Source organism: Blennius ocellaris, assembly GCF_963422515.1.
Source record: "Blennius ocellaris genome assembly, chromosome: 19".
In the NCBI taxonomy this organism is placed as follows: Eukaryota; Metazoa; Chordata; class Actinopteri; order Blenniiformes; family Blenniidae; genus Blennius; species Blennius ocellaris.
The window spans coordinates 5,615,348-5,628,775 of NC_137668.1; the positions used below are offsets into that span (position 1 = coordinate 5,615,348).

A 13,428-nucleotide genomic window follows, 5' to 3' on the forward strand; every position below is an offset into this window, starting at 1 on the left:
AGGGTTCCTGGTCTAGAGGGCCGCGGTCCTGCATGTTTTAGGTTCCCCACCCCGGGCCTGGAGGGCCGCGGTCCTGCATGTTTTAGGTTCCCCACCCCGGGCCTGGAGGGCCGCTGTCCTGCATGTTTTAGGTTCCCCACCCCGGGCCTGGAGGGCCGCGGTCCTGCATGTTTTAGGTTCCCCACCCCGGGCCTGGAGGGCCGCGGTCCTGCATGTTTTAGGTTCCCCACCCCGGGCCTGGAGGGCCGCGGTCCTGCATGTTTTAGGTTCCCCACCCCGGGCCTGGAGGGCCGCGGTCCTGCATGTTTTAGGTTCCCCACCCCGGGCCTGGAGGAACGCGGTCCTGCATGTTTTAGGTTCCCCACCCCGGCCTGGAGGGCCGCGGTCCTGCATGTTTTAGGTTCCCCACCCCGGGCCTGGAGGGCCGCGGTCCTGCATGTTTTAGGTTCCCCACCCCGGGCCTGGAGGGCCGCGGTCCTGCATGTTTTAGGTTCCCCACCCCGGGCCTGGAGGGCCGCGGTCCTGCATGTTTTAGGTTCCCCACCCCGGGCCTGGAGGGCCGCGGTCCTGCATGTTTTAGGTTCCCCACCCCGGGCCTGGAGGGCCGCGGTCCTGCATGTTTTAGGTTCCCCACCCCGGGCCTGGAGGGCCGCGGTCCTGCATGTTTTAGGTTCCCCACCCCGGGCCTGGAGGGCCGCGGTCCTGCATGTTTTAGGTTCCCCACCCCGGGCCTGGAGGGCCGCGGTCCTGCATGTTTTAGGTTCCCCACCCCGGGCCTGGAGGAACGCGGTCCTGCATGTTTTAGGTTCCCCACCCCGGGCCTGGAGGGACGCGGTCCTGCATGTTTTAGGTTCCCCACCCCGGGCCTGGAGGGCCGCGGTCCTGCATGTTTTAGGTTCCCCACCCCGGGCCTGGAGGGCCGCTGTCCTGCATGTTTTAGGTTTTTCCCAGGTGCACCACACCTGAATGCAATAAGGGCCTTGTTACTTGGCTTGTTTACAAGCTTGACGATGACATCATCAGATTGAGGTGTGCTGAAGCTAGGAGGAGCTAAAACATGCAGGAATTTGGGGACCTGGTCGAGGATGTCCTCAGGACCAGCTCGGAAACTCTGACAGACGCCACCATCTGTTCAAATTGTGCAACTCCTCCTCTCTGCCTGACCAGCTGAACCACTTCTTCGCTCGCTTTGAGGCAGACAACACCACCCCGGCACAGAAGACCCCCCACCTCCTGGCGACCAGGTGCTGACGTTATCCCCGGCCAGCGTGAGGCGATCCCTCAGAGGGACCAACGCACACCAAGCCCCGGGTCCCGACCACATCTCTGGTGGTGTCCTGAGAGACTGTGCCGAGGAGCTCACTGATGTCTTCACGGACGTCTTCAACACCTCACTGAACCAGGCTGTTGTCCCCACGTGCCTCAAAGCCCCCACCATCATCCCGGCCCCCCACCTGCCACAATGACTACCGCCCGGTCGCACTCACCCCCATCATCATGAAGTGCTTCCAGCGGCTAGTCATGCAACATATCAAGTCTGCCCTCCCCCCCCCCCCCCCCCCCACCCTGGACCCTTTCCAGTTTGCATATCGGTCCAACCGCTCGACCGATGATGCCATCTCCACTGCCCTCCACTCAGCCCCCACCCACCTGGAGACCAGAGACTCCTATGTCAGAATGCTGTTCATTGACTTCAGCTCAGCATTCAACACCATCATCCCTCAGCAGCTCCATCAGCGGGGGCTCCACCCCTCCCTGTGGAACTGGCTGCTGGACTTCCTGACGGGGAGACCACAGGCAGTTCCAGTTGGCAACAACACCTCCAGCACCATCATGCTCAACACAGGGGCCCCCCAGGGGTGTGTGCTGAGCCCCCTCCTCTTCACTCTGCTGACCCACGACTGCTCACCATCATCCAGCTCCAACCTCTTCATCACACAACTGTGGTGGGTCTCATCAACAACGATGAGGACGAGGTGAGGCACCTGGCCATGTGGTGCAAGGACAACAACCTCCGCCTGAACGTGGAGAAGACGAAGGAGATTGTTGTGGACTTCAGACGACGACACTCCCAGCATGCTCCACTGACCATCGACGGTGCTGCAGTGGAGCAGGTAAGCAGCACCAAGTTCCTGGGAGTGCACATCTCTGAAGACCTGTCCTGGAGCAACAACACTGCATCACTGGCCAAGAAAGCCCCCCAGCGCCTGGACTGCCTCCGCAAGCTAAGGAGAGCAAGAGCCCCGACCCCCATCTTGCACACCTTCTACAGAGGCACCATGGAGAGCATCCTCTCCAGCTGCATCACCGTGTGGTACGGCGCCTGCACCGTATCCTGCCGCAAGACTCTGCAGCGCATCGAGAGGATCATTGGTGTCTCTCTCCCCCCTGAAGGTCATATACAACACCCGCCTCACCCGCAGAGCCATCAGGATCGCAGGTGACCCCCCCCCCCCTCCCACAGCCTCTTCAGCCTCCTGCCGTCGGGGAGGAGACTTCAGAGTCTCCGAGCCAAAACCAGCAGCTCAAAGACAGTTTCTGCCACCAGTCTGAGAAGACTCAACTCCCTCCCTGATCTGCCCCCCCTCCCCCCTCTGCCTCTGCCCCCTGCCACAGCCACCCTTACACCCCCCCTCCCCTCCGGCACCTGACATTATGCCCCCCCCCCCCCACTGAACGAACATTCTACCTCAGTTGTACATGCCACTTTACTATACTGTTTATATGTTTATAAGGTGTATAGATTCTAGATGTATAGATTTTTAAGTCTTATAATTGTTCTCCTAATATATTATTAAGCCTTTGCACTGTGGGTCTGAGAGGACCGGAATTTCATCTGGGCTGTATGCCATGCATATCGGCACATTTGACAAATAAAGCTGACTTTGACTTTGACTTTTGAACTACACACACTGATCCCTGCCAAGCTCCTCCCACTGATGACATCAGCAGTCTGGCGTACATTCGAGAGGAAAATACTGCATCACTTGGACTTTAGCACAGCAAGCTAACCCTCACTGGAGACGAAGCACTGAACATGTTTGTTCATTCATTCATCACTTACTTTGGTCTCAATGGAAACACGCACAACGAACAGTCAGCAGATTCTGTTTGTGGCGTGAACAACAGACTCTTTACTTCCTGAAATCCAGGACCAGATCCTGCTAGACCACCAGCGGATACGTGAGTCTGGTTTTGCAGGGTCTTCCTCCTCTGAGTCTGGTTCTGCAGGTTTCTCCTCCCCTGATGCTGGTTCTGCAGGTTCCTTCAGAAGACTGTGTTGTGCAAATAAAGTTGAATTGAAGTACCTGGTAATGGTTGGGCCAGAATGTGGACACAGCAAGCTCCACCCCCTTCCAGATGTGATTGACAGGACCCGATGAGTTGAAGACAGGAACTCCCAAAGGACTGTTGTTCTCTGCAAGGAAATACAAATACTCAGTGTGTACTGTGTGCTGTGAGGTAAGAAACCTGGGAAATATTTTCGAGTATTCTGAGAGCATCGTGAGTTGTGGAAAAGTAGTTTGTACCTCGGACATAGACATTGAGGCTGGCGGGCAGGGCGCCCTCCCGGCCGGTCGCCTGGTAGAAGAAGAAGCTGACACAGTGAGTGTCGTTCTCCTTCAGTGGCGGCAGCAGAACCTGAGCGCGCTGACCGCCATGACGCCCAGACGTGTTGACAAACAGGAAGGAAGAGCCTGAAAAATTTCACAATAACAGAATGTGATTCATAAATCAATTAATACAGTGATTAGCATCATCAAGTGCTCAGAGAACATCTAGAGTTAAAAGAAAAGGCTGAATATAAATTTGAAGTGACTAAAGGTAAGCAAGGCTAAGACATATTGACAGACTGAGCTGAAAACCTACGAAATCAAAGGTGTCAAATTAAGCTGTGTGTGTGTGTGTGTGTGTGTGTGTGTGTGTGTGTGTGTGTGTGTGTGTGTGTGTGTGTGTGTGTGTGTGTGTGTGCGTGTGTGTGTGTGCATGTGTGACATAATGTCAATCATCCCAGTTGGGTTCTTCATGTCTCTTTCTGCAAAGTCTCTGTGGAATTGAAATCACTCTGAGCTTTTGATGTGGAGTGTGCCTTTTTCTGTGTATGTGTGTATGAAGTTGAAAGGTGTCTCCATGGTAACCACAGCCAGGCTTTAACAAGCAATGCGCGATGGTGTGGTGATGATGGGGTTATGGAGGAATGGTGTGGTGATGGAGTAATGGTGTGGTGTTTATGAGGTTATGGAGTAATGGTGTGGTGATGGAGTAATGGTGTGGTGATGGAGTAATGGTGTGGTGTTGAGGAGGTGATGGAGTAATGGTGTGGTGATGGAGTAATGGTGTGGTGATGGAGTAATGGTGTGGTGTTTATGAGGTTATGGAGTAATGGTGTGGTGATGGAGTAATGGTGTGGTGTTTATGAGGTTATGGAGTAATGGTGTGGTGATGGAGTAATGGTGTGGTGTTGATGATGTGATGAAGTAATGGTGTGGTGTTGAGGTGATGGAGTAATGGTGTGGTGTTGGTGAGGTAATGGTGTGGTGATGGAGTAATGGTGTGTTGTTGATGAGGTGATGAAGTAATGGTGTGGTGATGGAGTAATGGTGTGGTGTTGCTGAGGTTATAGAGTAATGGTGTGGTGATGGAGTAATGGTGTGGTGATGGAGTAATGGTGTGGTGTTGCTGAGGTTATAGAGTAATGGTGTGGTGATGGAGTAATGGTGTGGTGTTGCTGAGGTTATAGAGTAATGGTGTGGTGTTGATGAGGTGATGGAGTAATGGTGTAGTGTTGATGAGGTTTTGAAATAATGGTGTGGTGATGGAGTAATGGTGTAGTGTTGATGAGGTGATGAAGTAATGGAGCAATGGTATTTGATGGAGTAATGGTGTGATGTTGCTGACATTATGGAGTAATGATGTGGTGGTGGAGTAATGGTGTGATGTTGCTGAGGTTATGGAGTAATGAAGTGGTGGTGGAGTAATGGTGTGGTGGTGGATTTGATGGTGGTATGGGTGGTAGTTCGGTGGTTGTTTCTGGTGGTGGTTTAGGTGGTGGTTCAGTGGTTGGTTGTGGTGGTTCTGGTGGTGGTTTAGGTGGTGGTTTAGGTGGTGGTTCTGGTGGTGGTTTGGGTGGTGGTTTGGCAGTTGGTTCTGGTGGTGGTGGTTCTGGTGGTGGTTTGGGTGGTGGTTCAGTGGTTGGTTCTTGTGGTGGTGGTTCTGGTGGTGGTTTAGGTGGTGGTTCAGTGGTTGGTTCTTGTGGTGGTGGTTCTGGTTGTGGTTCAGTGGTTGGTTTTGGTGGTGGTGGTTCTGGTGGTGGTTTAGGTGGTGGTTCAGTGGTTGGTTCTTGTGGTGGTGGTTCTGGTGGTGGTTTAGGTGGTGGTTCAGTGGTTGGTTCTTGTGGTGGTGGTTCTGGTTGTGGTTCAGTGGTTGGTTTTGGTGGTGGTGGTTCTGGTGGTGGTTTAGGTGGTGGTTCAGTGGTTGGTTCTTGTGGTGGTGGTTCTGGTGGTGGTTTAGGTGGTGGTTCAGTGGTTGGTTGTGGTGGTGGTTTGGCAGTTGGTTCTGGTGGTGGTTAGTTATTGGTTCTGGAGGTGGTTCTTGAGATCTGGATGGTTCTGATGCTGCTGGTGGTTTTGCTATTGGCTTTCCTTCTTCGGGTTGTTTTGGCTCTGGGAAGTGCTGTGGTTCTGGAAGTGGTTGTGAGGGTTCTGGTTCTGATGATGATTGTTAGAATAGAATAGAAAATACTTTATCAAACGCTTCTTGAGGTTCTGGTAACTGATTCTGGTGAATGGGATAACGCTGCAGTTGGACTAAACATGTTGACCTGTGTGAGTGTCGGAGGTCAACGCAGCCAGAGGATCTCTCCAACCCAAGATTCAGGAAAAGTTCAGTGAATCAGAAGTGACGGCTGTCTGAAGCTGATTCGCAATTGTTTTCCGTGGTTCATTGATTGCCTTGGTGAAAACAAATGGAGGTTTGGGATCATGGTGGCAATGCCCCCTGCTATTTACATTACATTGTAGCACATGTCAGACGTAAACATGTTATCGTCAGGTGTAAACATGTTAAAGGTCCCATATTCTAGTAAATGGACTTTTCTGGTCTTTAAACATGATCAAAGTGTTATTTGGGGTTCATATAATCCCAAAGTGTTTTTTCATTGATTCCCTCCAGCTTAAGTTCACAGTGACCTTTCTCTGTTCCAACTGGTGGGGGAGCTCAACACCTTGATTCTATTTGATGACGTCACAGAGCTGGAGAAGCCCCGCCTCCAGGAAGATTGACATGAGGAGAAACCAAAACAAGACACGCCCACCAATGTGCCAAGGAGCCTCTTCTCTGCTCTCTCAGTCTCTGCTGCTTCACATTGAACTGCTGTTTTTGTTGTTCCACATCTGTTTTCACCTTCATGTCCACTGGAGAAAATGTGTTTTCACCATCATGTCCACTGGAGAAAATGTGTTTTCACCATCATGTCCACTGGAGAAAATGTGTTTTCACCATCATGTCCCCTGGAGAAAATGTGTTTTCACCTTCATGTCCCCTGGAGAAAATGTGTTTTCACCTTCATGTCCACTGGAGAAAATGTGTTTTCACCTTCATGTCCACTGGAGAAAATGTGTTTTCACCTTCATGTCCACTAGAGAAAATGTGTTTTCACCTTCATGTCCACTGGAGAAAATGTGTTTTCACTTTCATGTCCACTGGAGAAAATGTGTTTTCACCTTCATGTCCACTGGAGAAAATGTGTTTTCACCTTCATGTCCACTGGAGAAAATGTGTTTTCCCCTTCATGTCCACTGGAGAAAATGTGTTTTCACCTTCATGTCCACTGGAGAAAATGTGTTTTCACCTTCATGTCCACTGGAGAAAATGTGTTTTCACCTTCATGTCCACTGGAGAAAATGTGTTTTCACCTTCATGTCCACTGGAGAAAATGTGTTTTCACCTTCATGTCCACTGGAGAAAATGTGTTTTCACCTTCATGTCCACTGGAGAAAATGTGTTTTCACCTTCATGTTCACTGGAGAAAATGTGTTTTCACCTTCATGTCCACTGGAGAAAATGTGTTTTCACCTTGATGTCCCCTGGAGAAAATGTGTTTTCACCTTCATGTCCCCTGGAGAAAATGTGTTTTCACCTTCATGTCCACTGGAGAAAATGTGTTTTCACCTTCATGTCCACTGGAGAAAATGTGTTTTCACCTTCATGTCCACTGGAGAAAATGTGTTTTCACCTTCATGTCCACTGGAGAAAATGTGTTTTCACCTTCATGTCCACTGGAGAAAATGTGTTTTCACCTTCATGTCCACTGGAGAAAATGTGTTTTCACCTTCATGTCCACTGGAGAAAATGTGTTTTCAGGTACCAGTATGGTTCCTCACTATTTGTCTTGTGGAAGAAGAAGCCCAGTGGCCAATGTGGCTGGACTTGTTGTTCTTTTCCACAAACAATGTTTGTTTGTGAGCGACTCTTCACCAAAGCAGCTTCCAGAACTACGGTACTTTGAAACTGGACTTCCTCAGAAGCTCCTCTTGAAACCTGCTGCTATTCCCACAATAAAAGACTAACGAGGGCCGAGATGTGTCAGTACATTACTACAACTACCAGGTGAGCTGCTGGCTACGTCACCCAGGGGGTGGAGGAGGCGGCTGTGGGCTGGGCTGCAGTCTCCGTGAGGGTGGAGGAGGTGAGAACCACCATCATGAGAGGTGACGTCAGCTCAGTCCAAGAAATACTAGAATTTCACTAGTTGTGAGTGTTTCTACTGGATCAGACACATTATTATCCACATGAGCAGAGGAGGGACTGGAACATGGAATATAGACAAATATGGGTCCTTTAATATCAGGTGTAAACATGTTATCATCAGGTGTAAACATGTTATCATCAGGTGTAAACATGTTAATGTCATGTGGGTGAGGTGTAAACATGTTATCGTCAGGTGTAAACATGTTATCGTCAAGTTTAAACATGTTATCGTCAGGAGTAAACATGCTAATGCCAGGTGTAAACATGTTTGTCAGGTGTAAACATGTTAATGCCATATGGGTGAGGTGTAAACATGTTAATGTCAGGTGAGTGAGGTGTAAACATATCATCAGGTGTAAACATGTTAATGCCATATGGGTGAGGTGTAAACATGTTAATGTCAGGTGAGTGAGGTGTAAACATATCATCAGGTGTAAACATGTTAATGTCATATGGGTGAGGTGTAAACATGTTAATGTCAGGGGGATGAGGTGTAAACATGTTATCGTCAGGTGTAAACGTGTTATCGTCAGGTGTAAACGTGTTATCGTCAGGTGTAAACGTGTTATCGTCAGGTGTAAACGTGTTATCGTCAGGAGTAAACATGTTATCGTCAGGAGTAAACGTGTTATCGTCAGGAGTAAACATGTTATCGTCAGGAGTAAACATGTTATCGTCAGGTGTACTCATGTTATCGTCAGGTGTAAACATGTTATCGTCAGGAGTAAACGTGTTATCGTCAGGTGTAGACGTGTTATCGTCAGGTGTAAACATGTTATCGTCAGGAGTAAACATGTTATCGTCAGGTGTAAACATGTTATCGTCAGGTGTAAACATGTTATCGTCAGGAGTAAACGTGTTATCGTCAGGAGTAAACATGTTATCGTCAGGTGTAAACATGTTATCGTCAGGAGTAAACGTGTTATCGTCAGGTGTAAACATGTTATCGTCAGGAGTAAACATGTTATCGTCAGGTGTAAACATGTTATCGTCAGGAGTAAACGTGTTATCGTCAGGTGTAAACGTGTTATCGTCAGGAGTAAACATGTTATCGTTAGGTGTAAACATGTTATCGTCAGGAGTAAACGTGTTATCGTCAGGTGTAAACATGTTATCGTCAGGAGTAAACATGTTATCGTCAGGTGTAAACATGTTATCGTCAGGAGTAAACATGTTATCGTCAGGTGTACTCATGTTATCGTCAGGTGTAAACATGTTATCGTCAGGTGTAAACATGTTATCGTCAGGTGTAAACATGTTATCGTCAGGAGTAAACGTGTTATCGTCAGGTGTAAACGTGTTATTGTCAGGAGTAAACATGCTATTGTCAGGAGAAAACATGTTATCGTCAGGAGTAAACATGTTATCGTCAGGAGTAAACATGTTATCGTCAGGTGTACTCATTTTATCGTCAGGTGTAAACATGTTATCGTCAGGTGTAAACATGTTATCGTCAGGTGTAAACATGTTATCGTCAGGAGTAAACGTGTTATCGTCAGGTGTAAACGTGTTATCGTCAGGAGTAAACGTGTTATCGTCAGGAGAAAACATGTTATCGTCAGGAGTAAACATGTTATCGTCAGGAGTAAACATGTTATCGTCAGGAGTAAACATGTTATCATCAGGAGTAAACATGTTATCGTCAGGAGTAAACATGTTATCGTCAGGAGTAAACATGTTATCGTCAGGTGTAAACATGTTATCGTCAGGTGTAAACATGTTATCGTCAGGTGTAAACATGTTATCGTCAGGTGGGTGAGGCGTAAACACTTCCACTGACAAAAAGTGAAAAAGCTCATTGCTGACTTGTAAAGGCCACATAGCTCCCTACATGTGTCCAAACCCTTTATAATGGCATTTATTGTCCAGAACCTAGTCAGAGGATAAAAATATAATTTGATTATTATAATTATTGTCATTGTTGTTATTATTTTGTTAGCTATGTTGTATTATTGAATATTTATTCCTTTCGATTTATGAATGTAATGGTGAATTGGGGAAGTTACCGGTATATCAGAGGAGCAGGTTGCGCCGTCAGATGTGACGTCACATGCCAACTTGAGACACCTGCCAGAGCCGCGATGCTGTGCAGCCAACCTTTTATGGATCATCCTTTGTGTTTTACTCAATCGGCCTTTGACGGGTGGATTATCGCTTCACGGAGCTGCTGGGATTGTCTGGTCCAACTTCGGATTCATGGGAGGGCAGACGCTTGGTGTTTGTAAGTACCTGGGCTGCCGATGGCCACGAAGCCAGCTCCCTGTTGTTGTGTTACCCCGTAGAACCCAGCCTGTGGTGGGAACAGTGCTTCTGGGTCTGGACTGCATGTTGATGGACTACCAAACTTTAGTTTTTCTTAAGCCTCAGTGCGTAGTTTTGTGTTTTTGTGAATGGGTTTAGGCTCAAGCATTTGGGTGGGTCACGCTTTAAACTGCCTGCACTGAAAATATACGGCGAATAACTAAAGTCAAAGCTATTATGTTTGTTTGTGTGTTTGTATTCACCCCTGCTGTGCTGATGAGACCGATCTGCCCGATATCTCAAAGTGTGTTGTAGCTTTATTGCCTGGAAGTGACAGGTGGATTGTTACAGTCTGGCCAAGTTGCTGATTATGTCAGAGTAATTAGAATACACAATGCACTAACCAGTATACAAGATAGTTTTCTTGTTACTGGTAAAAGTAATGGAGTTACAGTTACTTGAGAAGTAGATTCTGATAGCACTGACGACAACAGTCAGTGGTTGTCTCAGATGGACAAACCCAGCCGGCTGGTGTCCGTGCTTCTTCGCTCTTCTGCCTCATTAACCCCCCACCCTCTGCTCACCTGCCAGCCAATCACAGAGCACCCCATCCATCTGTAAACCAATCACATCACAGCCAGCTCCCATACACACGCACAGTAATTCTATTACAGACCTGAATGAAGACGTGAGGAGAGACAGCTGCAGCAAATTTATCACACTCACGCACACACACACACACACACACACACACACACACACACACACACACACACACACACACACACACACACACACACACACACACACACACACACACACACACACACACACACACACACACACACACACACACACACACACACACGCAATGTCTGTGTGTGAGTGTTTCCTGCTCTCAAAGGTTTTTTCAGGATGTGAGTGAAGAACCTTCAACACAATAGGAGTCCGATTTAAAGGAGCAGTTCTACATGTAACACACACACACACACACGCACACACACACACACACACACACACACACACACACACACACACACACACACACACACACACACACACACACACACACACAGTCAAATTTGTGAAGCTTTTTCAGCGAGGAATGCAGTACAAGAGCCGAGTTACTGGAGAATATCTGTCAGCATGTCGGTGGAACATTGGAGGTGCTTCAGATGGTCACCAAGTTAACCAGGAAGTAAAACAACAAAGTAAAAGTAAAGCTCCCACTGCACCATTTCTATCCAATCCAGGACCTGGAGGCTCAGCTGAGCTGCTCCAGAAACCACTGGGGAGCATCATGTATTCATAGTAAACTGCGAAAACACTTTTGAGGTAAACAAACAATATGTACACACTAGTTTTTAGTCGCCCTGGTCTCTTTTTTTCTCGATTATTTGCGTTGTGTTTGAGGTTTATTTGAACCAAGAAACAAATTAAATAAATGATTAAACTGAATAAATTCCAGACATCCAGATATACAGTGTATATTTATATATACAGATGATTTTGTAGTTTATTTTTTTCCAACAACATTCTGATTTTCTTTTTGATTAGTATTTATAAATAACGTGATGTTCATATGGCATAACTAATTATAGGGGGCCGTATTAAATGTAACAATACAAGCTACAGCTGTATTTTAACATTATGTATTATGTAAATAATTCTACAAGCTTGGTGAAACAATGTGTGTGTTTTTTCTCCACTGTCACTCGGAAATGTTCTGAGTCCAGCGTAAAGGGAGGGTCAGAGACTCACTGCGGGCGAGCGATCTAAACCACTGAAACGAGTCGAATTGGGCGAGCGAGCTGACCCTCTGAAATGAGCTGAGTCGGGCGAGTGAGGTGAATCACTGAAAAGAGCGCAGGAGCACTCTCAGTAAGTCGGCCTGGTCAGTAAGGAGCGCGAGTGCATGGAACTTGGTGTCTGAAGAGGTTAAACTGGTTACAACATATAAGGCCTTCACAAAAAAATGAAAATGTGGCTTATCAACACATACAGTTGCCAACACTAAAAGATAAGCCTGTTGTGATGTTTTTACATCATAGCCAGGGGACTACAGATGAAAACTAGCCTTCTGGCTAATTCTGGCATTTTTTAAATCATGTGTAACCATGTGTTTTATGAAATTGCACTGTCCCCTTTGAAAGAAAGAGAGAGAGAGAGAGAGAGAGAGAGAGAGAGAGAGAGAGAGTTGAGTCGGGCGAGCGAGCTGAACCACTGAAAGAGATGAGGAGGGCGAGCAAGCTGAACCACTGAAAGAGATGAGTTGGGTGAGCGAGCTGAACCTCTGAGACGAGCTGAACCACTGAAATGCATTGAGTAGGGCGAGCGAGCTGAACTACTGCAACGACATGAGTCGAGTGAACGAGTTGAACCACTGAAACGAGTTGAATTGGGCGAGTGAGCTGAACTTCTGAAATTAGATGAGTCAAGCTAGCCAGCTGAACCACTGCAACGAGATGTGTCGGGCGAGCGAGTTGAACCGCTGAAATGAGATTAGTCAGGCGAGCGAGCTGAACCGCTGATATGAGATTAGTCAGGCGAGCGAGTTGAACCGCTGAAATGAGATTAGTCAGGCGAGCGAGCTGAACCGCTGATATGAGATTAGTCAGGCGAGCGAGTTGAACCGCTGAAATGAGATTAGTCAGGCGAGCGAGTTGAACCGCTGAAATGAGATTAGTCAGGCGAGCGAGTTGAACCGCTGAAATGAGATTAGTCAGGCGAGCGAGTTGAACCGCTGAAATGAGATTAGTCAGGCGAGCGAGTTGAACCGCTGAAATGAGATTAGTCAGGCGAGCGAGCTGAACCGCTGATATGAGATTAGTCAGGCGAGCGAGTTGAACCGCTGAAATGAGATTAGTCAGGCGAGCGAGTTGAACCGCTGAAATGAGATTAGTCAGGCGAGCGAGCTGAACCGCTGAAATGAGATTAGTCAGGCGAGCGAGTTGAACCGCTGAAATGAGATTAGTCAGGCGAGCGAGTTGAACCGCTGAAATGAGATTAGTCAGGCGAGCGAGTTGAACCGCTGAAATGAGATTAGTCAGGCGAGCGAGCTGAACCGCTGATATGAGATTAGTCAGGCGAGCGAGTTGAACCGCTGAAATGAGATTAGTCAGGCGAGCGAGTTGAACCGCTGAAATGAGATTAGTCAGGCGAGCGAGTTGAACCGCTGAAATGAGATTAGTCAGGCGAGCGAGTTGAACCGCTGAAATGAGATTAGTCAGGCGAGCGAGTTGAACCGCTGAAATGAGATTAGTCAGGCGAACGAGTTGAACCGCTGAAATGAGATTAGTCAGGCGAGCGAGCTGAACCGCTGAAATGAGATTAGTCAGGCGAGCGAGCTGAACCGCTGAAATGAGATTAGTCAGGCGAGCGAGTTGAACCGCTGAAATGAGATTAGTCAGGCGAGCGAGTTGAACCGCTGAAATGAGA

The 13,428-nt window shown here is 47.9% G+C and overlaps 1 protein-coding gene across 2 annotated transcripts in view; it reads right to left on the minus strand.

Annotated features, from left to right (window-relative positions):
- Positions 1-13,428, minus strand: part of LOC308144321 (receptor-type tyrosine-protein phosphatase mu-like) — a 127,111-nt gene that overhangs the window by 74,345 nt on the left and 39,338 nt on the right. For both annotated transcript variants that reach the window (XM_080515412.1, XM_080515411.1), the window contains exons 3-4: positions 3,531-3,698; positions 3,309-3,418 (exon numbers count right to left, since the gene is read on the minus strand). In XM_080515412.1, coding sequence (XP_080371538.1) covers positions 3,309-3,418; positions 3,531-3,698 — 278 coding nt within the window. The remainder of the gene's footprint in view (positions 1-3,308; positions 3,419-3,530; positions 3,699-13,428) is intronic.